Source organism: Prinia subflava, chromosome 3, assembly GCF_021018805.1.
Source record: "Prinia subflava isolate CZ2003 ecotype Zambia chromosome 3, Cam_Psub_1.2, whole genome shotgun sequence".
Lineage (NCBI taxonomy): Eukaryota > Metazoa > Chordata > Aves > Passeriformes > Cisticolidae > Prinia > Prinia subflava.
Genome location: NC_086249.1, coordinates 38,085,625 through 38,113,264, shown reverse-complemented (window position 1 = coordinate 38,113,264; position 27,640 = coordinate 38,085,625). Strand labels below are relative to the sequence as shown.

Below are 27,640 nucleotides of genomic sequence, written 5' to 3'. Positions count from 1 at the left end.
GACACTTGGGCAGCATTCAGGGCTCTGCACTCACCCCTCCATGGTCCTCCTCCCTCACCGGGGCTCATAGCTCCTACCAAAACAAGCACCTTTCCAGGGTGAGCCATCACAATGGAGAGATACATCTGAAAGGGCATTCCTAGTATCCGTTAGCCTTTCTAGGGATTGCCTGCGGAACGTAGTAATAGCTCTATCGTGGATTTCCTGGCTCATGTGACTATTTTTCCTGAAGATTTTTAACTGTGTTTTATTTGTGTCATGGTCATATGTTAATGATAGCATTGTATAACTAGTCTTAAAGGAAAACAAACCAATCTGGCCTAAAAATTGTTGTACAATTGTGTTAGAGATTCTTTGTCTAGAGCCCGAATGTGCTCTAGATATAAATTAACAATAATGTAAGACCAGGTAAAAGAAAGAAAAACAAGAAAGGAGGGGAATATTTTATATCTCAGGTTTTCTTTCAAGGTTTAGACATACTTTATATTTGAAGAGTGCTGTTTTACAGATAAGAAGAGGCAAGAGTGGAACAACCACTTCTAGAATAAGACATTCAAAATGGGATTGTTTTTCTTGAAGGAAATTAGGCACATGAGCCGGTTCAACAGACACATTTCCTAGGACGTGATTCATCTCATGGTAAAGCATATGTCTGAAACAGGTCAGATGAGTCCCATTGCAAAATTCCCCTTTTCTCACCAGAGACAACACCAACTGTTTGCCTCCTAGCTCAGTGAGAAATGTCTGTATTGTAGATGTGCAAGTGAGGCTGAAACGACTCTTGGTGTGCAAGATTCTTTTGGAATTACTTCTGAACAGCTCCAATAATTTATCTGGGATAAATAAAGTTAAGGAGGCTTAATCCCTTTAATGGAAAGGGAATGTGGCAATTGGCCCATGAACTTCAATGAAGTCTGCATGTCTGTTCTTTACTAAAGACTGTGGTCCTTTTCACATGCATGAGGGAAAAGGCTGTTATGTGAATGTGATGAAAATATTTCATCTCTTTTAGCCTGAAAAGAATCTTAAGGATGGGCCAAGTGTAAGTAGGTATTTTGGAAGAACTTCAGAGGATAAGCTTTTAGAGATTTCAAGGAGCTTAGATTTTCCTGCAGAGACTTTTCTTCTTGAAAATGTATGTTTAAAGTCGTCTGACTTACATAGCTCAGATAATTAAAAACAAAACAAACCCAAGAACAGTAGCTGAAGCTTGTGGAAAGAAAAACCCTCTCCCTCTTTTCTGAAACTGGCATTTCAGTGTTGGCTAATTTAGTTGTTTGTGCAAACTCCATAAATAGCCTAGACAGGTTACTGATACAAGACATAATATTGCTTGTGCTAACTCTCTTATCAAGTTTTTATCTGGCTGCCAAACAGCTTAGCAAAAAAGCTGCTATTTATGCTGTTTAACAATATAGTAAATGACCTTCATGGATTTTGTGATTTCATGAGCGCTCTTTGTGGTTTCATGTTGATTGTAACTGAGAGATATTGTAAGGAACACAGTCAACCCAGCACAGTCATTCATTCTAGGCATAATTTAAAAATATACTAAACTGATTTTTATAGTAACCTTTAACATATGTAAATATTCTGGCTGTCCAGCTTTCATTTTGCTAACCTCACAGGCAGCTCTGAAGAAAAAAAAAATAAACCCACAACCCAATTGAGAATTCATAAAATTCATAAAAACAACCTCCTTACTTCTTCCATTCCAAATCCCAATGAAGCTGAATGTGTAACCTGGATGTGGTCTTCAAGATAGGTCAATCTGTGATGTTCCTTTTACATCTAGAGCTTTCTGAACATGGAATTGAGAGGAGCTGGCCCAAAAGACTGCTGGTGGGAAATTAAGTCATGCCAGATGGGCTGCCAACCAGCTATGTGGGGAAAGTTCATTTATGTCCCCTCAGGAAGAAATTGAGAGGAAATGTAGTGGGAGCTAATGGCAGTAGCTGGAGTTGCAACAGGAAAGAAAGAGGAAAAAAAAGGAAAGGAGAGCTATTGCCTGGGGGACAGAAGAATTCCATGTTGTTGGCAAACTCTTCCAAGTTGGCATAACCTGGCCTGGTGCTGCTGTGTGTTCAGCTTTGCCTGATCCAAGCTGGTAAAGCCTGCACCAGATTCTGATTTTAAGAGGCACTAAGAGTATCCCATAATGGCCTTTAAGATGGAAGGAGGATAAAATCAAAGGGAATCAGGAAAAGCCTCCATGCTCATTATGAAAACAAAACTGTGCTAGGAAACACGATGCGTATTTCTTTTAATCAAAAGCAGGAAGACATTTGGAGCACTCGGGGCCATCGATTGCCCTCTGGCCCACGGCGGAAGTCCCCGGTGATGTCAATGGGAGCTCTGCACGCGAATAGCGGGGGCACGGCGACGCCTCGGTGCACACGGCGGGGAGCGTACCAGGGGCGGCTGTGACCGCGCTGTGGAGCCCACCCAGGGCAGCCAGGGCGCCTGGGCCACTTCTAGACAGCACTCTGTTGACTGCTCCAGGCGTGGACGTGCATTTCCACTGAAGAAAAAGAAGAAAAGAAAAGGCAAACATGGTGTTTTATGCTGGTTTCCTGTCTCTGCCTTCGGACGGGCGGGAATCCTGCGAGGTCTGAGCTGCACAACCCCCCCTGCCTCGATATTGGCATCAGTCAGTGGTGATACTCTGTCTGCAGACAGCACCGGCAGTCCCCAGAACAGCTCTTCCTCACACTTACAATGATCTGGAGATTATGGTACAGGAAACCACTCTGCAAAGCTTGCTGCTTTGGGGCAGGAGCTCTTAATTTTGTGACAAAGACAAACGAGTCTTTGGGGAGTAGTAAATCGGTTTGTCTGGTGATGTTAAGGGGCAGGTGACCTCTTCTGTGGCTGCACTCCCTGAAACAAAAAAGGTTCTTTTCCCTGTGCTACAAACAGGTTCATTCTTGGTCTTTCCTTGAATCGTACTGCAGAGGAAACGTTGGCCTAACAAGTCCTCTGGGCATTTTTTATTACATGCGCATCCTCTATTACTCATAAGTTCCTTTCTCCATCTCAGTGGACATTTAATTCCTATTATTAAATAATACTCCATGGCTTTCATTTCAGAAAATTTGTATAATAGTTTCATTAAACCACTTTAGGAAAACTTTTTCTGTAACCTGAAGTACATTTGAGATCCTCTGCCTTAGGATTCTCACCAGTATAAATTAGAGCAGAATCTGTTTCTCTTCCTGTTTGATGTCTCAAACAAAAATATTATTGCATATAGTAAGAAAAAAGGATTCTAAGGGCAGAACAGTTTGATGACCCTGGGAAGTGCATATACTTTTGAAAGACAAGCAAAAGTAACTTGGCTGAAGAACTACTTGGGTGAATACAGGCCAACATGCAGAAGTTTGGGGCCAGAACACTTAGACCAAGTGTTGCAGTTTGAGGCTTTTTAAGGAATTGGTTCTTGATAGCTTTACTAATTTCTTATCCAAGAAAGACTGCCATTGTTATTTCTAAGATTTTTGACTGAGTGAAAATAATGGGATTTGCCTGAAAAAACATTAGAGCTGTAGATAAGTGCAGAATTAAGATCTTAATGTTCTGCATTTTTTAGGAGTTAAAAACCAAACCTTATGTGAATTTGGAGGCAGTGTATCTGTGATGTGAGTCAAACTGAAACTTCAGATCTGAACACCTGCAAAGAAGATTTGGAGCCAGAGCCTGTGGCTTGAGCCCCTCTTTGTTAAGTGGTCCAAACAATAGCGGCAGCAATGTTCCCTGTTCCCAGCGCAGGCTATTTATGACAATGCCCTTTGTTAGAGGGATTGTTCAAGGGACGGTAAATTACTCTGCCAAGCTGTAGCTTTGAGTCAAGAGGAATTAATGTTTTCCTGGCATTTTCATTTACCTTGTCACATAAAAAAGAGACACATAGGTATTGTGATAGTGGGAAGGAGGAGAAGAATTAACTCTCTCTAGTCCGTATTCTCGGAGATGAAAACATGGCTGGATAATCATGGTAGATTCTTTCTCCTGATGCAACCAATGTGAATTTTTCCTATCAATTTCCTTGCAGACAGCAAGGCAGACAGCAGGCAGGTGCACTTTGTAGGGGGTTTCTGATAAGTGAATTTCAGCTCACTTCCGATATATTTACTTTTCCTGGTGATAAAAAGATACAAATGCCATGAAATAAGAAGTACATTCTCAGCAGTAGAGGTGTTGCTGTAATGGAAAAAATGGACTTCAATGGTCCTGAATTTTATGGAATATTTCGAAGTATTGTATTGATATTGAATGATAAATATATCTTCAAATACTTAATAACAATTTGATGAACATGATTAAACAAAAGTAAATGGAAGATTGATTTTAGGACTTTGTTTAGCTTACGTTACAGTCAGGGCTAGTCTTTTAAGTCTGTATGCAGTGTTAAAATTCCCATACACTGCCTTAAGATTTCACATATTAACCTTTATTTTTCTTCTTTTGCAGATACAAGCAATCCATTTGTAGAGATGCACAGTGATATACCTAAAATAATAAACATGGCTGTAGGAAGAGAAATGATCATTCCATGCAGAGTCACAGCACCAAACATTGCTGTTACTTTAAAAAAGGTATCTCTATCCAAGCATGCTCTGAAAGTGTTACTGTGGATGATGTTTGTTTGTTTGCAGCTATTGTAATGCTTTTGAAATATTTTAACAATTTAATATTTCTTATGCAACATTTCTGGGTGTCAATGTGTTCAGAAATATTTCAACCCTGGAGGCTTCATCAAATCTCCTACAAAGGGTGGGAATTTTCTGAAGAAACTTGAACTTTTCATACTACTTTATTAAATCCTCACTGGCAAAGGTTTCTTAAGCCCAGGAAGGAATTTCTTGTTAGGAGAAGAGATTTCCTCCCACCTCTTCCCCTGCCCTTCCTCCCTTTTCCTCTTCTGTCCTCTGGAACAGGCGGTGAGTCCCTGGAGACTTGCTGTGGCTGTACAAGGATCTTTGCAAGCCTTTGCCCAACCTCACTCCCACCAGAGACTTTGCTGCTTCCTTTTACATAAGAGCACACTTAGACAAGGGATGACTTTCCTTTGTGGGGAAACTTTGCAGGGAAACTGCAAAGTTTGATTCATGGGACTAGTTTTAGGAAAAAAAAAAAAAAATGTATTTCCATGTTTTGGGAAAACATTTGTCTCCTAGGTGCCTTAAGAGTTACATGGAGAGCTAGCTGAATCATACATATGTAGTAAAGTACCTGGTATCAAGACAGAGAACGGGGCATTTTTAAAATTTTTTATTTTTGCTTAAAATTAGGTGGAGATGGCAAAGAAGTTTTGTTTCTAAATACAGTTATGTTCATAGTGTCCATGACAGTTCATCACTGTTAAAAGGAAAAGAGGTTTGTCTCTTTACAGAATAGCATGCTATTGCCAAACAATACCACCATAAGATGCTTATCTAGTGCAACACAAATCTTAGATTATTCTTTGACTGCAGAGCTCTACATCAACCACAAATTCTATCAATTCTTTCAAGTGCTGCTTTGCTAGTATAGATACTGATTTTGCTGCTGGGTTTTCACCTGTTAAGCCCCATGAGAGAGAACAAAATGCAAAGAAAAGATAGTGATCTGACCCAGGACGTTGCCCTGTGTGTGTAGGTACACACACACAAACACACACACACAGTTCTCCTGCAAGAAGATGGACAAGGTTGTGCAGCAATAGAATCATAAGCAAGTGAGACTTAGCATTCCATAGAAGGGGTGTTGTAAAGTGGGAATTTATTTGGGCACTGTAGTGTTGCATCTGAAATCTCAGCATATTAGATTTCTGAGAATCTAATTTCATATTAGATTAGCTGAGAAAATTCCTGTCAGGTTTCTCTCATTGAACAATATTTTAAAAAATATTCTCCTTGTTTGGAGAAGATTGAAACATAGCTACTCGCTTTTTTTCGTATTAATTTGCCTTTAGCTTGGGCTTGTAGTGTAAGGCACAGCTTTACACCATCAAAACCAGATGTAATACTCTCAGAAGGCAAAAGAGGAGGTGGAGCCAAGTCTTGGAAGAAAGGATTGCTTACTTACATGTTTTGCATTCCAGGAAAAATAAATGTGTTCCCTAATTAATCCTAGAATTTCCTGAAGCATGTAAGCAACAATGCATTACATCATATCTTCCTTTATTTATCTTCTATGACACCCTTATATGAAGATTCCAGCAGGGTTCTACTCACATAGCAATTAAGAGATGTGTTAAATGCATTCCACAGCTGCAGGCACACTACTGCTGAAGAAATGGCAAGAACTATTTTGTGTTTTTCATCAGTGATAAAGGAAGAATTTGGTGTCCCCATAGTGCAGTCTTCTGGAACTGGAAAGAAAATCCCAGCTTTAGTGTCATTAGGTTCTGCCTTCTATATTCCCAGGAAGTAAAAATACAAAATATTTTAAATAATCTGTCTCTTCTGGAAGGGCTCCCTACAGTTGCATGAACACTGCCCCCAGCATTTGTTTCTTTGCAGTGCTACTTCTCAGTTTTAGTGGACCAATGTGTGAAAGGTTTTTTTATCCCATCTTCAACACTACAAATTATTTTTTTGCTCAAGCTTCATCTTTACCTTTGGCAAACATTTTTAGATATTGTGTTGCTTTCATTTTCAGGCTGAACATCTCTGCAGATTGTATTTTACAGCACAGCAATCACATACAACATGGGGGGTCTTCAAAAATCAAGAAGCTAATAAAACATGGACTGGGAAATAGGGATGAAGCTTTTTATTCCTATTTCAAATTCAGCCTTCTTATTTGCAGCAGCTGATGGCCTATTCTCTTCCTTATCATATGAAGAACTGTGAAATCAATTAATAGTTTTAATCTAATGCTTAATAGTTAGATATTCAGAGCCTCTGAAACTGTCATTCCTATCAACATGATTCTGGCAGCCTCATTCAGGATCCATAAAATAAGATAAAACTTACTGAAAATAAGCTCTGCACTTCTCTTATCTCTTCATTTGCTCTTATCTTGATAAATAGAGAAAGTATCACCTTTTGATACAATGATTTAATCCATCTGTTTACTGAGAATCCTTTTGGATTCTCTATTATAAAAGCAATGATATTCATAGGAATAGAAGTAAATAAACTTCAGTACAATGTATAAATTGTGGAAAACCCCTAGGGGATGTTGTGAATCACATATCTAGACAATCTAAATTCTTAATAATACTAAATTCATCCTTCCCAAATTCATGGAAAGGGAAATATGAAAGAAAAGACAAGCATTCAAGACTCTAATGTACATTTTTATTAAACTTTTGATTGTCTCCTTCCAGTACAAACTACCTTTGGAGATGTGGGGAACCACAGTTTGACTACAGCTCTTGACCACATGTACATACGCAGTATATGGTTGTGCTATGTTAATGCCACCAGGTAACAAAAACATTCAGCAAAGACTGAGCAAAGAAGGAGGCACAGCCTATACCAAAAATAGTTGCATTTGAAACAAAATACAAAGAAGGTAAAAGGGCAAGAATGCACTGGGAGCCACAGTGATATGGTTCACAAAGATTAGTATGTAGACAATAAATTCCATGTTAATGCAGCCGTCGCAACAAGCTGATTCTTTGAATGCCTCTGACTCACTGTTGGTTCCCATCTGAAAGCTATTATTGTGGCTGAATTTATCCTCTGCTGTTTCAGAGGGAGTCTCACTGTTACAGCAGGATGTTTCTTCATAGGTTTTCTACTTCTCTCTGTGATGACCAAATGGCCAAGATTTTTGACAACACCTTGAACTACACTGGCTGTGCTCTGCCTAGGGGCAGGACCAGATGACCTCTGGACGACCCTTCCAACCTAAATTATTGTGTGATTCTTGGATCCTCTGTCTTGTACCATCCATGCAGCGATCAGTTTGGTGATGACCATACCATGTTTCTAGTTGGTGGTCTGAAAGCTGGTTTAGGGCAGGGCAAAACAGCTGTGGTTCTCTGAGGGAGGGAAACAGGTAATCTGCACCTGTGGGGTTGGCAGAGCACAGCATGGAGAAGAGCTGGGTAAGGAACTGAAACAAGCAGGGAGAGAGAGTAGAGCTGTGAAGGGCTGTAGGCTGAGCACCCAGCCTCCATCCATCTTCTCATCTGAGACAAAGTCCTGGTATTTCTACCCTCCAAAAGAGACTTGTTGCAGCATCTTAGGTTTTTCCCCTTGAGATTTGATCAGAGACCAGCTATGTCACAGCAGTCTTTTGCTAGTCAGTGACCTCAGTTTTCTGAAGTTTTCCTTTGAGTAACTTAATGTTGTGTTATGCTTTCACAGGTGACTGGGTGTAACTTCTTAGTCTTTGAACTGCAAAAATATCACACAAAAAAGATGTAGCTCTAGTGGTTTTGAGGAGTGTCAGATGAGTAAACTGTACAGGCAAAGATTTGCCTCCAGGATAAGTAAGCCTAGTGGATATCCAGACAACTCACAAAATTACAAGTTGCAAAATAGGACTCTTCTGGGTGTTTTGGTTATATTTGTATTCCTGGAATAAGGCTAATACAAAGTCAGTGATACATCAATTAAATAATGAATGTGCAGTGAATGCATTCCCTGAGAAATGTCAGTCAAGGAAGGCTCTGACCCTCTGACTTCACTTTCTTCATGAAAACCTGTACAGAAATATGCTCAGAAATAGTTTGGTTTCTACCAAAGCAGCAAGAGGAGAAATCCAATTAAGCTCTTGAAAACATAACTACGAGCTAGTTAAACCAAAACTGAAGGTTTTTTTGTTGTTTTTTTTTAGAACAGGAATAGCAACAGAGCTCATAGGGACCAGGATCTTGTTGAATGGTAGCCAGCAGGCTGTAATGTAACTGGCTTTACTTGTGTGTGTGCTACACACACTTCCCTGTGATTGGCATGCTTATTATAGCATCTTATCAGCTGTTGTAAAGATAAGGAATTGTACTACGTCATTTTGCGCTCTGTATTTATTGTTCATTTGATTCATCGTACACTCAGTTATTTTGGAGGAAATGGCATGAGATGAGTGAATGTGGTCTCGAGGGTGTGTTTCTGCACTGGCTGAGCAGGCAGCCTCGAGGGTGCCACGCTGTAGAGAGAAGCTGCACCACACGGGAAGGAGACAGACATTCTTGCTTCCCCCAGCCTCTGACAGTCACCCATGCTGGCCGTGCTTGTAGGAAGGAAAGGGCTGTCCAAAACATAAGTCCTCTGCTCAAATAAAGGGGAAAAAAGATATGAAGGGACACAGTGAGACTGCTGCACAGTGGGAAGTGATGGGCTGCCAGGTGCTCAGCTGATCCAGGGATCTTTCCTTTTGACAGTTATTCATTTAAACTCTGCTCTGTGTCATCTTTAAAAATATCTTATTTTCACCATTAAAACAGGTGTTATCGAAGTAGAGTCATATCCAGACTTTGTATTCATGGCTAATCTCTGTGCTATCCAAATGGTGGCATTTGTTCCATTGTTCCATCAATAAGGTATAACAAAATAGCATGATGTGAACATGAGAGGTTTTGTCTGAGATTCAATGGCTATGGCAGGTTTTACTTTTTTAGGGTTTTCTTGATACCTTATTAAAATGGGGCTTAAAGTGCAGAGGATCATAATGTAAAAGACAACTTGTACTGCTAACAAAGTGATCGTTTGGTCCCACATGGCAATAATTTTTTTGTTTGTTTTTTCAGTCTTTTAGGCAAAACAAATACCACATGCAGAGAATTGATTCCTGGCAGGAATTTCTTAAAGCCAGAAAATGGCGTCAAATTAAGTCCATTTGCCATCTCCATTGAAAAGTGTGTATTTGTTCCTCTTTGGTGAAACTAGAATGTTTAATTGCAAAGGAGCCTGGAGGTGAGCACTTTAGCTGCCAACCAGGAGCCAGCAGAATAGCAGTCCAAGTGCTGAAGCTAATGGTAGTGTCAATCTATTGTGTCATAAATTACATCCTGTTATAAATAATGAAATTCTGGAAACAAATGAAACACTTGCATTCTTCACAGAGGTTTTTCCTCTGTTTTGTGATGAAAATGTGATTTGAAAAACCCACATCAATATGTGTCATCCTTTTCATGTTGATTGGCATTTCTGGGTGCTTTTTTCCCCCATCCCTTTTTTACTAGGCTACTTTGATTGGAGAGTAGACATGAGGATGAGTTGTTTTCATGACACATGTTTGGCTCTTCCAGATTCCACGAGAAACCCTAGTTCCTGATGGCAAGACAATAATCTGGGACAGCATGCAAGGCTTCAGAATACCTAAGGCCACTTACAGGTTCATCGGGCTCCTGAGCTGTGAGACAACTGTCGGCGGGCACACGTACAGCACCAAGTACCTCACGCACAGAGAAAGTAGGTGGCATCCTCCAACCCCGTCCCTCAGAAAGCACCCTGCCCTGCTGCCAGCACTAATTGCTCTCCCTCTTTGCCACGTGCAGCCAACACCATTTTTGATGTTCAGTTAAGCACCCCGCGTCTTGTCAAGCTGCTGAAGGGAGACAGCCTAGCAATTAACTGCACTGTCACTGCAGCCTGGAACACCAGAGTGCAGATGACATGGACTTACCCCGGAGAGGTGAGTGCCGTGGTTGGAAAGAAGAAACCAGAGGTTTCCCACAGACCATGCTGTATCAAGCATCCCGGGAGGAATTCTGCTTCGGAATGCTTGCCGTTGTTTGCATTCCATCATTTTGACCCTTGCTGACATGTCTCTTAAGGTTTCTTTTTTTTTCCTTCTGATGCTTAATTTCATAAGTAAACATGTTTACACAATGTGCTCTGGTTATATTGCATAACCACGAGCAAACCCTAGAACTGTTTCATCTCTGGGAGCTCCTTTTCAACCTGATGAAACAAGACAAATTTATCACCCTGTCCCAGGCAGGGGTTCTTTCTTGTGACAAAAAAGTTTTCAGTGAAGCTGTCTTCTCAACACATTCATTTCAAAGACTGGCAGACAGTCAGGCACCCGATTTGAGCATGTTTAGAAAAGATATTTTGATTTAGCTAGCCAAAATCTCATTTGTTAAGTGTCACATGAACAATCCTCTTGTTTTGACAACTACAGGAATAATCTTGAATGAGCTTCTCCACCCCCCACATTGGGAGCATCCTCATAAATATTTGTCACTTACAGAATAACTGCCAGGGAGTCTGTGTAAAACTGATAAGAAATTTGACATTAGCTTAAGGTTTACAACTCCCATTCCTTTCATGTCAATTTGATTTATGCTGGTGATTCAAGTCAAGACCATTTATTATGTCACTCATTGTATCTAATCACAGGCTGAAATTATGATTGTATTATATAGGGAAGATTAATGCAATTGTTTATTGCTTACTGTAGCCATTTTCCCTGGCATTTTTTCACCTGAGAAATAAACAACTTAGCAACAAGAAATGCTCCAAATATATTATATTGCTTGTTGCTGCCCTACCAAGCCCTATCTGGACACCACACATGTGAAATTGTGTTTTGTTTTTATTTAGATGGTAACTGAAGGGTGCTCAGTGTTTATAAGACATCAACAATGTCCTGGGTTAAATAAACTTTGAGGCCAAATGCTGAGGGGGAGTTTCAGGAAATAACTCCTCAGAGTCACATTATCTTCAGTTCCACCCTGCCATTCCCTTGCCAAATCTAGTCCCTTTTCCGTCTGTAGCGTTTCCAGAATTCTCCCCTCCTTGTGTTATGTCCTTTTCTTCTATGTGTCTGTTTCCTATGGCACAGAATCCAGGCACCAAACTATGTGCTGCTCTTCATATCATGGCTTCAGGGATATTTGGGAGCAGTGCTGGACAATGACAATGGGGAGTTGGGCATTTGATACGACAGGCTATACAAAAGGGAAGATCTTCCTCTCGAAGGTACTAGTTCAGATGCCATGACAACTTGGGTGAAGACAGGGATGAATTGTCCTATAAGGTTGTTTATAGTTTTTTATTGTTGACCCCCTGGAAATGTTAAGCATCTTTTGCTTGCTGTGCTGTACAAAGGCATCTGGGATTTTTTTTATTAAGTTATGGTGGCAGTACAGTAAAATAAAAACTCTTAATAATCATGAAAATTGGTTTGATTGAGCTCTTTCCTGTTCATTTCGTTGGATTTTACAGACAAGGAAAAGAGGTTCTGTAACACAGCGTATTGACCAGAAGAATTCAGAGGCGAACATTTTTTACAGCATCCTCGTTGTGGACAGAGTGCGGGACATTGACAAAGGCCAGTACACGTGCCACGTGAAGAGCGGCCCGTCCATCAAGGCCGTCAACACTACAGTCATTGTTTATGGTAAGGAGTGGTGCCCACTTCTAGAACATTCAATGCTCATGTACCAAGGTCAGTCGTGTGGTAGTTTTACATCGTGGCAGAAGTGAATTTGTAGCACATTCATCACGGGCAGAAAAAGGGAAAACAAGGGAGTGGGGTGCTCCAGGATGGAGAATGTGCCATTTCTTTCATGACTATTTTGTACTGTGGCAATAGACATGTTAATGTTCAACTTCATCACTTTGGTCTGCTAAATATTGTGATGGCACTGTCCTCAGTCAGTTCTAGCAGATAGGATCAGGGAAACTCTAGTTTGGGGGGGAAAGAAGGTACAAGCATAATTTAAATAGAGAAATCCCACGTCCTCTTCTATGGTACTTAAACATTTCTTTCTACGAAAAAATAAAGAAGAAATAAATATCCTAATGCTACATGGAGCTGGTAGCTGATAGACCGTTCAAAAATGCAAATCATTAATATGGTTTTACAGCAGGACCCTTGATCAAGTTCCCTATGGTTTGTTTAGGCCTTCTGAGACATCCAGAAATTTCTGCTATTATTTCAAATGTATATGAATAAGGATGTTTTTGCATTGGGACTCATTGGGAAGTGACCTTCTTTGGGACCCCCTGTTACAATTAGAACTATCCAGGAACTTTGGAGCACCATTGGTGTTAAAGACCAAGTAGCTGGTAGATGTCTTCTACAACGGAAGACTCATGGTCAGGATATGGATTTGTTACATATTTTCAGTGGTGTATCTTATCAGGAAGAGTGGACTAAGCACTCTGTGTTTATATTCTTAGAGAGAATTTCTGACCATTTTCTCTATTTAAGCAGTGGAATAAGGCTCTGAGAGCATAGGATGAATCATCATAACCACTTACTGTATCAAACAGATAAACTGCATCTGCCAGAAACTGAGGTTTAGATTAAAATTAAAGTCAGAGAAGATGGAGATTAAAATTAGAGTCAGAGAAGCTGGGACTGTTGAAGTCAGCCTGTACTCACGTAAGCAGCCCCATCAACAGGATACCCATAAATAAATGAATAAAGTGAATAAAGGTTTGCAGAATCAGGGCTATATCTTTACAACTTGACTTGTGTAATTAAACTACTTATTTGTCTTGTGCATATGATTTTCAAGGTACATGGTAAGTGTGATTAAATGTTGATTAAATGTTGAACTTGTTTAATGGATATCTGTCATGTAGTTCATAATGCAAGTAAATATTGCACTGTAGGTACCATCAAAAGGACACTAAAACATTTTTTATACTTTGAATGTTTTATTTTGCACAGGCTGGCAGGGGAGAAAGAGATTTTTTCAAATATGTTGTATGAATTTTACGTTTTATTGCCTCTGGTAAAAGCCATCAACCTGGCAGAGAGCTGGAGATATGGGGCAGAGCAACTGCAAAAGAGCAAATTCCAGCAGGTTGATGTTATTCCAGTGAAGTTACAAAGATTTGTTTGTTTGATGAAACAGCTGTTTACCAATGATACAGAAAGTTTCTGCCTTTTCCTTTGCTATTTCTTTAAAGGTCCCTTAAATCCTTTCTGGAAAAAAATATTTTCTTTTGGAACAGTCATTGATTCTTGGCCTGTAGAAGTGGAAAGGTCATCTGATCATCCTCAGTTCAGCCTCCCACATACTACAGGCCACTTTATCTCTTGTGCCTTTTTTTCTGGCTGGAGCACAATGTGAATTTGGCTAGAGTGTGTCTTCTCCAAGCAGATTCATGCCCTGGGAACTGTATCTTGGTTTCTTGCATATTTGTGGTATTCTTCTCTATTTTATAGATCTCTAGGAGGTTAGGTTCTATTCTTGTTGTTAATATGTGAGAGCATCAAAATTATTAAAGATAATTTTTATTTTGAGTCACATTTTCTTTAGTAGAGCTACTCTTTTTGCAGGATGAAAATCAGTAATACAAAGCATATTTTTATTTTGTTTAAGATAAAATGTTCATTAATTTGAAACGTCGAAGAAAAACTGCATTGGAGGTTGTTGCTGGAAGAAAATCCTATCGTTTGTCAATGAAAGTGAAGGCATTTCCCTCTCCAGAGGTTATATGGTAGGACAACAGCTACTTCCACATATGCATCCCAGACATCTTTTTATAATAGAGTTGGGGAGGATTTTTTTGATGTTTCAGAGCTGCCTGGGGTTCTAACAATTTATGAGAACCTTACCTCCATTTCTCAAGTGGGAGAAAGGAGATATGGAAAGTTTAAAGCTGAGATCCTCAAATAGGTTGGATATGTCTCCTCTTGAAATCAGTGGTAACTCTACAGCTAAGTATCTCTGCCAGCACTGACTGAAGTGTTGCATCCAGCTTCACTCAGACCTAGATATGAAAACTGAACTTGCTTTTCAGACATAAAGCGAAAGAAAAGAAGGTTTTCATTAAAATAAATGATTGAAATGAGTCATACAGACATGCACTATTTCAAAAAAAATGGAAGCTGGTATTATTATGCAGTGATCTGCAGGCTGTAGATCTACCTCAGCAGAGCATTCACTGGATCATTCATTTTGTCTCATGTATGCTGTGTTAAGAAATTTTTGGAACTTTTTCTTTATTGATCCAAACCACTAACATATGTAACAATGTTATCTATTGATGATCTCCAGGAGTTTTTTGTTTAAATAATTTCAAACACCAGTAGATCTGGCTCATTTATTGAACATTAAAAAGGGTCTGAGACAAGACTGATTAAGAAAACAAACCATACATACATGAACAGTGGGAGTTCATGTTACAGCCAGGAATTGATTTTATTCCAAAAGTGTTGTCCAGTTTTACAAAACCTTTAAACTTATGGCTCCATGTGGAAAACTAAGGGATGACTGTGACACTGCCAGCCATTTATACATAATTTTCTGTTTCTCCAGTGTTTGGGTTTATGGACTACACATATAGATCCAAAACTTCTGAACTAAAAAAAAAAATCTCCAAACATCTTCACAAATTTTTAATTTTTTTTAATTTAAAATTGAGATTGGCCGAACATTGGAATAAATAGTTCAGAGTGGTGGTGGAGTCTCCATTCTTGGAGATACACAAAACCATACTGAAAATGGTTCTGACCTTGCTTTGTATAGGACATTAGACTAAATAACTTCCAAAGACTCTTTCAGCTACAGCTATTCTGTGGTTCTGTAAAACACACATCCAGTGAAAGGCCTAAATCCATAAGTCCTTTGACCAAATTTTAGTGCTTCTCTAATAACAGTGAGAATTTTCTGCAAATATTTATTAAAAGCTGTGAATCATTTAGATCAAATCCATCGTCATAATGACTATGTGTTGCACACTTCTACTAACATCATGTTAACCTTCCTGCAGCTTGCTAAAATGCACTTTACACTGTATCTTTGATCTTTTGCTTCAGGAATCTGTGTGGTCAACATTACTTTCTACGTTGATTTTTGTTATCTTTAAAAACATTCACTTGATAGCAGGATATCTGATTCTTGAGTGCTTATCTAATCTACTTACTCTTCCTCTTCCTAAAATCACAGCTGTGCTTAGAGTACTGTAATACTTTGTCCCAGGATGTATTCTGAGGTCATAGAGAAATGGCCAGTGCAAGATGATGCAACCTTTATTTTTGTGGCCAACTCTTAGCCAAAATGGTTGTCTCTTAGACTAAATGGTGGTCACAGCCGTGGACAACTGGAATCTTCAAAGACTGAGTAGCAATTTTCAGCAACTTTCAAATACCATAGAGCCCCATCAGATTCTTATCAATTTTAATATATGGAATAGTATTCTCTAAAGTGGTTTACAAATATCAGCAATCTTATTTGAAAGGAATGGACAAGTCTCTGGTAAACAGAATCTCAGACTGGAAATCCTTCCCAAAGATCGAGGAATATGATGTACCATGGATGTTTTAAGCAGAAATATTTTTCAGAATTTTGATTTCTGGAATTCCACGAAACAGGTTAAAAGATGGGCTACCTGCTGCAGAAAAATGTGCCCGGTACATTGTTAAAGACTATTCGTTAGTTATCAAGGATGTTGCTGAGGAGGATGCTGGAAACTACACCATAATATTGAGCATTCGACAGTGGAACTTGTCAAAGAATCTTACAGTCACTCTTACGGTAAATGGTAAGTTTGCAACATGTTCCCATGCTTCTCCTGAACATGTAAATGCTCAATTTCCTCTGAGCTGGATTGTCACCAGTTGTGCACACATCAGGGCATTGTGGGTTTTCTTACTGACTTCATGGACCCAAGCCTCACATGCAGGATGAAAGATCTATCTTTGCACCAGAAGATGGAGGCTGGTTTTCATCAGAAGTGTTTCTGTCTTCCACAGCCACATACTTGTTCCTGATGACTTAGATGCATTACTAACCACTCATCTTGACTTCGGACTGTGTTTTTATTTTGTTCTCCTGGGGATTTTTCTTGTTACTCACACTGCAAGAATGTAGTATTTTTATAACAGTGCAATACGCTGGAAATAAGCTGGTTTTAATTGCTTTCCAATTTTGACCTTTTGCAGTGAAACCACAGATATATGAAAAGGCCGTGTCATCATTCCTTGATCCCAATCTGCATTTACTAGGCAGCAAACAAGTGCTGACATGCACTGTGTATGGTGTTCCTCCACCTAAAATTACATGGATGTGGTATCCCTGTAAACAAAACCATTCTAAAACAAGGTAGGACAACACTTTTACTTTTATTTAGTACGTCTTCTTTTACTATTACACTTAATTTTTTTTACAAGTGTAAAGTTTGCTGTGAACATTGCTTAGTTAATAAAAATTATCTACTTTTTATCAATATATTTTTCAGTGGACATGTAATCACAATTTAACTTTTTTCTCCATTGTTATTTGAAAATGGAGGGCAGAGTGGTTATTTGGTATTGCTGTTTGGGTTTATTTACAGTTCACTACTATTCATGCATGCAATATTGGTCCAGAAGTGATAATTGCTTTTGCATTTTCATGAGAGAAGACAGTGTCTTGCAAAGTTCACATACTTTCACATGGAGAAATTTTCCTCCACGCTTTTCTCCATGCACAGTGACTCCTATGTGTGGCTTCTTTTGAAATCAACAGAAAACATTGTAGAAAATTCTTCCATTATGAAGGTCAGATCTGCCCTGTGATATGTTTAGTCATAGGTTCAGTTCAGCAAGCTAAATGTGCCCACCATTCTCCAGATTATATTTAAACAGGATAAAGAATAAATGGCACCATGCAAGCTTACTTGACCCTGATGTCATGCCTAACTAAGTCTCCTTTCACATTTTAGGTGTTTTTTGAAATCTGTTTCATATGATTAGGAGTTTGTGTTGACTCACTTATCCACAGCTCTTCCTGCATCATGAAATCTGACACAAACTTAGTGATTAACACTCAACCTCCACAACAGCATTATCATTAAGTTGCTATTGGAGGGTTCAAACAGGCAAGGTAGTTGGATCACAGCCCAATGAAGATATTTCAATACTTGTTGGTTCAAGACACAACGTTTTCTCAGTTTCAGTTGAAGAATAATCACATGCTCTGGGACTTCACTCTTTTAACGCTCTCATAGAATTGGGATTTAGCACCAGGCAAATATTTAAGTACATGCTTAATTGCAGGGGTACAAGACATGTCCTTCAAATAAATAGGGCATCTCAATACTAGGGGTCTCAATGCTAAACATCTCAAAGTAAGAATACTTGTAAGTGCTTTGGTATCAGTGGGAGAGTGGTCAGCACTTCCTAGAAGCACATGTTATTTTTCCCACTATGTCTTTGGGATTATGCTAATAACTTTGTTTTTGTGCCCTTCTTACCAAGAGGTGGCACTAGCAATCTCTCCTCTTGCTGGAATAGGTATTACCTGAAATTCTCCATTTCAAGGACAGATGAGAGCTGCATTTCCTCTGTCTGGTATGTTACCTTACAAGGGCAAGTTGCAAAATTTATATTTGCTAATAGATGTAAGAGAAGAGAAATCACAACATCTTTTAACTAGAGAAACCTTGAGAAAGGCATATATGAAAGTTTTCAGTCTTTTCATTTCTTTCAAGAGCTAATACAACTGTGATAATACTCTGGATTGAAATCCAGTGCAGCACTCTAGAGACAATTTGTTCTTCCTCGGGAGTCGAGGTGGTGCTCATCTGTGGTCAGATATTTCCTTCTGTTAGCAAGCACAGGTCTGCACTCCAGCACAGGAGAGCGTGTCATCAGAAAGAGGAATTAACATCTGCCTGCAGGTGTTCAGTAATGTGTTGAACTGTAGACTCCATTAAATGCTACTTAGGAGTGTGTTTGAGCAGGTGATCAAAGGAGAAATGTAACAATTTGAATCAGCTATTGGCTCTGTTACAATGTTGTTTCCAGACTGGCTTCCAAGTTGCCTTCATAATTGTTCTGTGATGATTCCCTTTAACCCTCTCCCCTTCCTTCTCCTTTTAGTACTCACTGAGGAAGTAGTCTGGAGAACACCAGACTTCTAATGCTTTGCCTAAAAGGAGTGAGATGACTACCTCTGAACAATATGACAATTTACTACTGCAGAGAGGCAGAAATACCTGAGTAATTACATTTTGTCTCCTGCTCCAAGAAAGGAGCAGGGTAGAGTAGCTCAGCAGCTGGCACACCTTGCTCAGGCTGACGTCTGTGCAGGTTCAGGTTTTCTCCCTGAAGAAGTGGAAAACCCTTTAATCCCACCTATTTCATTACAGTTCCCTCTTTGTGTGATGGGAGATTTGCCTAAACAACAGATTTAATGTGCGTGCAGCAGATAAGAAACATATTTTATTCTGCCATTACATCATTTTTCTGTATTTATCTGCACAGTGTTGGGTTTCCAATACTAAAATGTTGTTCTATTTGTGCTCAAGTACTGCTTGTTCCTTACAGATGTACCTTGTACTTTAGGTCAGTAAACCCCCACAGGTAACCCTTCAGTGTAAGGTAGAAGAGATTCTCAGGAAATTTCTGAGTCCCATGTCATAGGACAGAGTGTGCATTCTGAATAAAAAAACACTGCTGCTGCAAAGACCTTGCAGTGCACTATTGGCTCCCCTTTTGCTCCAATATTTACATGTGTGCTTAACTTCACACCACCTGAGTACTGTCACTGCAAGCTGGGGACTGACTGCCTAAGTTAGATGCTTTTATTTTTGAAGCACTATTGCCAGTGGCCTCCTTTAATAGTGACCATTAGGTTGTGGGGATGCTTCTTTCACTCTATTTTCCAATCAATATTTCAGTTACAAAAATCTAAAAATACCTCAATGAATTCCATTGTTTTTAAATGCAGATATAGTTTAATGCATTTTGATTGATACAATCAATTTGCATAACTCTTCCCTCTGCTTCACTCAGGCCAGTAACAGGAGACTGGCCAAATAAAATAATTTCCATAGTTTCCTCATAGCAAATTTAAAAAAAAAAAAAAAGTGGTAAAATTGCTCAACAAATGTGAATTTTTGAAATGTGGAAAGACCAACATCATTAAAAATTCCCTGTTCTTTGTTTTCTGTTACGATTACTTTGCTTAAATAGTCTCTTGCCATTAATCAACCTTTGGTGATCTAGCTAACTAACTAGATACGTAGGTGGAAAGATTCTCTTCTGATGTTCACCCAAACAGTGAAACATAAAAGAGTCAAGGAAATCTGTCTGGGGCAAAAAGCAATGATCTGGGTTTTTTTAAAGCTTATGCAGAGCTCTTAGATTTAGAGATGGCAGCCAAAAGACAGTAGATGACAAAATGCAAAATAAAATTAAAAGGTATTTAAAAAGCCCCAAAACAACACAACCTTTCTTAAATGATTGAGAAACTGCTTTTCCAGGGCTATCTTACTGCAGCGTAGGCTGCTGCTCTGTAGCAGACACATTCCCAGGCTGGGCGGCCCCCAGGTGTTCAGTGGATACAGAAGAGCACAGCCCAGAGGGACACCTGTCCTGAAGTGCCCAGCAGCCTCCTCAGCCTCTTTTCTACCACCCTGGAGCCATCCTATCTGTCCTGAACTTGCCTCAGGCTGGGTTGTCAGCAGAGATGTATGGGGGCAGTCAGCAGCAGGGCTTGCTGAGGGTCTCCAGAGCCAGGCAGACTGAGATCCACCTAAAACAGATCAGTTCTGAGGCTGCAGAACAAGCGTCTGCATGCCAGGAACGTGCTTGATGTTAATGGTTCTTGACCTGAATCTCTTCAGTAGATTTTGTTTATCTTAAACTGACCTGGCAGAAATTGCCAAGAAAGGCATGTGGGATGCTGCTATTGCTCACTGGAAGCACTGGCTTGCTCAGCAGCTATTCAGTGTTGTTTGGGGCCAGTTTCTCTCTCTGGACATTTATATGTGGGTAGTTCAAGAGAGATCTTCAACCTCTGCCCAAGGTTTGACTGATTTGCCCTTCAGAAACTGCAGACAGTTGCAACACTGAAATTTTACCATGGGTGTTTCAACTCTCCCATCACCTTGCTGCCTCCCTCCTCTTGAGCGATCAGTTTTGTTTAGTCTCAAACTGAATATTATATTATTATTTTACAACCCTGCCATCACATCAATCTGTGTTTTTTTGTTTTGTTTTCAGTTGTTTGTTTTTGGTTTTTTTTTCTCTGCATCTATTTGCTTGAGGGAGAGAGAAATGTAACAGTATTGAGTTGCTTACAAAAAACAAAGTAATTGGGGAAACTGGTACGTGATTCTCTGCTCTCCTGAATACAGTGTCAAGATATGAACTCTACTTGGTGGTAAAACCACCTAATGGGGGGATTTGAGATGGAGGGCTGAATACATGAAGTGTCTGGGAGGAAAAAACTGGAGGTGTTCCTTGAAACTTCTGCTAAGATACAGAAAGACTGAAACTATCATAATGACAGTTCATGGCCAGAGTCCCAGCAGCTTCAGTGAAAGAGGAGGCAGGCCATGTGTGCATAGCAGTCTAATTGCATTTCTGCATTGTTTATGTCAGGGTAATAATAAGGGATTGAAAGGCAGAATCATTAGGATGTGCTTGGATAGATGATCAGGGAAAAGCAGATTTGGAACTTCAGTGAGGTATGTAAAATGAACAAGTAAAGAACAAATGTTAATTGTACTTAATTAGGAATGTACTGAACCACCCAAATTTAATTGTTGGATGTCTACAAACATTGGTTTGTCTGCCCATTAGTTTGTCCACAGCCACTGGTTTTGTTCCCCATGCCACCTTCTATTTTCAGGAAGGGAAAGTCAGTCTTTGGAGCTCATATAAAAAGTAGGTCAGATGCCATTAACAAACAGGTATCTCTAAAATGCTTTTGTTTAATTTGACATGTGGCTGGAACCTCAGCTCTACATTCACACTGGCTGAGGATCTGGCTGGTGGCCTTTGTGCCTTTGACCCTGTGCTACAAGAAAATCATCTTACACAAATCCAGTAATATAAAGGTAGTTACTGGTACACCCAACACCATACTAGCTATTCCCTTATTTTGGTGTGCTTGGGGAAATAGATTAGTGTAAATAAAAGTGAAACCTTGTGGTTTTTAACATAACCTTAAAAAAATGCAGAGGAACTGTCATGACTGTACATTGCAGCAGAACGGATTTCCAGGCAACTTGAAGCCAAAGGAAAGAGAGGAGTCAAGCAGCATCTGATCTGCTTCAGCCTGAAAAAGCAATATGCTTAAATATCTCATTCTGCACTTCCACTGGGAGCCAAAAGCCAATGCTTACTCGTGAACACATTCTTTCCCTTGAGTAGAGCTATATCCTTGTTTTCAGTCACTATTATGGAATTTCAAACTACTTTTTAGTATTTTGTTTGCAAAATGCCGTTTGAATGAGATCTGACACATCCATATGGTTACATAAGCTTGACAAATACATGCTTTATACCAAGTACACTTTGCCCCAGTCTGTCCACAGGGTTACACATTGATGAATTTATTCTGCAAATATAAATTACTTCATTGTGGGTCTTAGTTGAATCAGAACCTTAAGCTTTCAAGTTTTGATATTGCTAGTTTCCAAATCACTTCAAATCAAATTTTAAAAAAATAAAACAAGAAGCATTGTATTATTTATTTTGTCGTTGATCAATCTTCAAACATAAGAACTAAAACAAGATCCAGATGGTCAGAGATACTCTGCTTAGCATCACTCTTTTACTCTCACTTGCCTTGTTGGGGTTTTTTCAGTTGCTCTTCCTCTTATTTTTTCCCCGTTTCTTTTTTTCCTTCTTGTTGCCTTCCCAGGGTGGTCTCTTGGCTTTACTTTGTGCAGCGTGACACCCAGCCTTAAGGAAAACCACTCAAGGGTCACGTAGATGGTGGGACGTTTCTGCTTGATCTTCTGCTCGGTGTGTCCCAGCCCATAGGAAGTGAAGTGTGTGACAGGCTGTGCGTGGGGACTGCACGACGTGAGCGAGGCCCCGCGCTGGCAGTGTCTGAGCCAGTGGGGTGTCCCAGCCCGTGGCCAGAAGCCTGCTCCTGCACTAGCAGGGGCTCCTGGCCAAAGGAAGGCACCAGGTCAAACTCTGTGTGTGCTTAGGAGTGATTATGAATGGAGTACTATTACTGGACCGAGTACACCTTTTACAAAAATATACAAACTTTAGCTAGCATCCTCTTGCCTTTTATGTGTATGCCTTTCAAAAAGCCTTTGCAGAAGGCTTTGAACAGGCATGTGAGGTAGGATCGTGCTCAGAAAAAAAATATTCAGTTAAAAAATAGAAAACAGAGGTTAAGAGGGAACAACCAGTTCTTGCAGCGTAGGGAGGTGATCAGTGAAATTTTTCAGGAGCTGGTGCTGGGGTCTGTACTTGTCAACATGTTCAGAAATAACCTGGAAAAGGTGGTAAGGAGGTGACAGTGTTTGCTGATGATGACAAGTTATTCAGATTTGTAAGGATGAGGAGCTGATTGCAATGAAATGCAGACCTCTAGGAATCTGGGTGTCTGAGTGAAAAAGTGGCAGGTGAAGCTCACTGAAGATAAATGCGCATGATATTCATAGGAAAAAAGATCTTGCTTTCATGTGTAAAATACATGTTAAAAAGCTGTTGGCTGATCTTTAGTTATACAAAGAGGGATCTGAGTGCTGTGATAGATGGGTTTGTGAAAGTGAACACCACCGTGAGCAGCTCAAAAAGAAAATCAAGTGTTAGGAATTACCAGGAAAGAAATAAAGACCACAGTACAGAACACCCTGATAACTCCACAAATCCGTAAATTATCAATGCCTTTTATGCTATGAGCATTTCTGATCCTTTCATTTCAAAGGATGCAGCCAAACTGGGAGGTACACCAGGAATAGCATCAAAAAGGATCAAAGGAAATTCAGAGAATGAGAGGAATGTGTGAAGGATGAGTGAGGAGGGAGGCCAAGACCCTTGCAGGCTGAAAAAGATGTGACTTGGGAGCTACAGGATAGAGACTTACAGATTTGTGAAGGACACATGTCTGAGGATCAGTTGTGTATATCTCTTCCAATTCAAGAGATAGGGGCCATTAGGTGAAGACAGGAGGAGCAGAATTTGGAACTGAAAAAGGATATAGCTCATCATATAGTGGATAGCATATCTGTGAATCTCCTTGCCAGAAGATTTTGGGGGTTTGAAAACTTTCTACAGCCTTGGAAGAGAAGTGTACAAACAGTCTATATTGTGGGAAGTTGCTGAGCTGATAATAATTGGTGACTGGGGGAGTATTAGAAGGAAATATCTGAAGCTATTCCCGCTCTTACTCATCCCTAACCATCTGCATATGGTCATTGTTGGAACAGGATATGGGGTAGATGGATCCTTGGTCTTACATCCATGCCTGTCAGTATTTTCTCTTCCTGTTTTCCCTCTAATCAACTCCCCTCTCTCCTAAAAAATGTTTCCCTCCATTCTTTCTCATCCCTTCTTTGTTTTTTGCCTGCACTTCAGTCCCTCACTCCAGTCAGCCCATAGCTGCTCCCAGACCCCTACTTGAAGAGAAGTTGAAAACAAATAATCTTGAAAAGCACAACCTCAGTGGATCAACAGCTCCGTCTCCTTTGCTAATCACTGGAAAATGGAAAGGGTGAGAGTTGTGCTTCCTGCTTGTGAACAAGATGGGCAGTATGAAGAACTGTGTAAATAGGCTACTGAAGAGTTAATCCTTTCTAGAACCAAGAGGACCCAGTTAGGACAGCAAAGGAAAGAAGGAGAATTTTGTCATTCTGAGAAGGAAGGGGTTATGGGTACATGGATCTTGGAATGTTCTAGACGTAAACTTATGTCTAGAAGTTGAGTGAGCTATTAGAAGTGAGTTGTGCAAAGAAAATAACTTACACCAGAAGGAGCTGAACAATATCTCAGACTTCATTGATAGGGAGTATAAATTAGAAACAAAAAAAAAGCCCCACCCCCCTGAGTGCAAGAGTGGACATTGTATGTAGAGTTTTTGTGGACTTTCTCTTTAGGATCCTGACTGTTCAACCATATTGCAAGGCTCTCTTCCTTGCAGTACTACAGACACTCAAAATCAAGCACTTTTTATCCCTGAAAAAAATTCTAGGTGCTTGTGGAAATCTCATGTGATAATTCTACAGTTCCAGCCAACATCCTGCTTCTCTCTGCAGAACAGGATTTTTCCTTTTGCACAGGGAAAGTGGAGGCTGAATCACAGGGGCTTCATGGGAGATGAAGGTGAACACAGCTTAGTAAAGGAGGGAAGAGAGTTGTATAATAAGGAGGGAAGGAAGGTAGGTTTGCCTGAAATATGATGGTACCCTGTGTCCATGAAGAATGCTAAGCAGTGTGAAGCAGAAAATTGAGGATCAAGAAGCAAAATATAATTTTCTGATAAGACAAGGTGAGAACATCTCAGATAACCCCAGTATGTGTAAACAGCTGAAAAATTACTTTCAAATGCTATTATGTTCCCTAGTGGCCAGAGATTCCAAGTAATGGCAAAGAAGTCAGAAGCAAAATGGTTTCTTTTGGTGACCCTCAGCCTCAGTCATCTGCATTTTTTGTTGCGAGTAACTGGTGTTGCAGGGTGCTCAGGTGTGCAGTTATAGAAGTGATTTTTTTCCTGTGGAAATCTGAGTGTGGGCTGATGAAATACTGAAGGTTGGGGTAGGTAACATTGCTGTGGATCTTGCTGCTTCTTTTGAGGTAGCTCAGAACAATCAGCTTTCCAGGCAGCAAACTGGAATAGTTAAGGGCAGGTCATAATGTTTGGAAAGGATGAGTACGAAAGGGAAACACCATCCAGTTATCTGGTTGCATATCAGTAATAGCAAGAAAGGCAATGTGCAGCTATCAAATGCTTCCTTTTTCAATAGAGCTGTGGAAGTACATAGCAAAGCTCCAAATGCCATCTACCCTACTCTCTTCAAAGATGCCCCCCAGGAGAATGAGGCTTTTGGGACATCAGGGACCTGATCCTAAATAAATAAATATAAATAAATAAACATTAAACAATGTAAAATATATCCAGTTCCTACCACCTGCAGTTTTCCTCCTAGCTCCACTAATGTGCATATTAGGGAAGGTGTTTGGGATGAGCTCCCAGCTGCAGTTTTGTCAGTATTTCAACATCTAACTGATTGGTTTGGACCTAGAGCAGGAACACCTGGACCCATAGCTTCTTAGAATCACAGCATCACATCACAGACAAAGCTGGCAGGAGGCCAGCACATGTTCTCCTTCCCCCACCCCCATAAAGCACGTTTTGCAAACTGTACATGCTTGCTGCTACTATTTTTCGTCTCCATTTCCTGCTTCAAATTGACTCAATATTCCCAAGGACACGTGGCTGCACCAGCCCTGTGCTATCAACCGCATGGTGCTGGATGCTGAGGAGCAGAACGTGCATGGCCCATGCCATTCAGATTTTTTTGGTAACTTGTAATTAAAAAGCAGTTCCTATGTATTCTTTGCAATTACAGGAATTTCCAGAGTTCCTGTCTCAGTGTTAGTGTCATCACCATTGCCTCTTAAAAGATGTGAGTCAGCCCAGCTTGAATTTGTAGTAACATTGCCCTGACGCTGCTAGGAACTGCTGCCCTAAAAAAAGGATAGCTGCTGAGAAAAGTATGGTGACTGCCAAAAATCACTTTAAAAAATGGGCACTGCTGGTGACAGGATGGTTTCCTCTCCCTCCCAACAAATACTACTACTACAACTGAGAGTGTGAGTGAGGCTACCAGGGGCTTTGCCAAGAGGAATGCTTATAGAGTTGAATGAGATGTTACACGAGGTAATGATTGCACTGGCCCCTGGAATCACATAGGAGAGGTTGGGAGGGAGAAGCTGGGAAGACAAGGAGACAGGAGATGAATATTTTTCCAACTGATCTGTGGATTGAGGCTCTTTCACTGCTATTTGTTTTTGCACTGCTTGAACTGAAAACTACAGTACTGTCTTTGGGATGGGGAAGATGTGTCTGGATGGGCTAGATCTTGGGCTTTCAATCAGAACTGACTCATACTCGGGGTCAAACCATCTTATGACTAATTGGACAAATTGCTTACCTCAGCTCCCATGTTCAGCTATAAATCACCGAGCAGCTTTTCTTCTGAGACCAGTAGTTTCATCGGCAGGACTTTAGCTTGGAGCTGGTTTGTGGTGTGATTTCAGAGAAATACATCAAGATGACATGAAGTACACTCTTACCCTGGAAACCTTTCCCTGTTGATAGTTATAAATACACCATGTTATTGTGCTTGGCATGCTGCATGGTAATAGAAGTGAGGGCTCTGAAACTCATTAGGAAAGGGAGCGGGCGGCAGAGTGGAGCGAGGACAGCGTGAAGCGAAGGTTGATCACCACAGCCTTGTCCAGAATAGGCCATGGGAGTTTTCTTATCTCGCTTTGGCAGGAGGTGCTGCTAGCTTCCTGTGCGAAATCACGAGCATATTCTGCTTTCCTCTTGTTGTTTGGCTTCCTCCGCTACACAAGACGGTTCCCAGCACTGTGATTATCTTTGCATCTTCAAACATGGCACACTCTGCTTCCTCAAGGGCTTGATGTATTCTTGAGGAGCAGGCTGGCTCCCCTCCCCCCAGCCACTCTCCAGGGCCCCCGTGGGTGCCAGCTCCACACATCACAGACCTTTTGTAAAGCTGGACTTACTTATGGTTGCATAAACCACCCCCAGCCTCTCCAAATTCATGTAAATTCCCGAAGCTCCAGGCAATGAGCAGGTCTGACAGCAGAACTCACCCTGCCACAGGAAAAGCCACTCTCACCCCTCTTTGCCCCTGTGCCGGGCTTCTCTGAAAACCTTACAGAGAATTAGTGGCTCCTGTTTTTATAGAAGAATAGCCTTTTTCTCAGGATATTGACACAAGGGCCGATGCGTGCCTGTGGGGGTGCACACCCGCAAATGTGCATGCCAGCACGCATGCAGGCACATGGGAAAAACTACTTAGGATGT

At 40.4% G+C, this 27,640-nt stretch overlaps 1 protein-coding gene across 1 annotated transcript in view; it reads left to right on the top strand.

Moving 5' to 3' along the window:
* The window catches only part of FLT1 (fms related receptor tyrosine kinase 1), a 108,967-nt gene that overhangs the window by 20,609 nt on the left and 60,718 nt on the right, over positions 1–27,640 (top strand). The window contains exons 4-10 of the mRNA XM_063394725.1: positions 4,471–4,595; positions 10,187–10,349; positions 10,436–10,572; positions 12,111–12,285; positions 14,225–14,342; positions 16,219–16,388; positions 16,789–16,948. Of these exons, the coding sequence (XP_063250795.1) occupies positions 4,471–4,595; positions 10,187–10,349; positions 10,436–10,572; positions 12,111–12,285; positions 14,225–14,342; positions 16,219–16,388; positions 16,789–16,948 (1,048 nt within the window). The remainder of the gene's footprint in view (positions 1–4,470; positions 4,596–10,186; positions 10,350–10,435; positions 10,573–12,110; positions 12,286–14,224; positions 14,343–16,218; positions 16,389–16,788; positions 16,949–27,640) is intronic.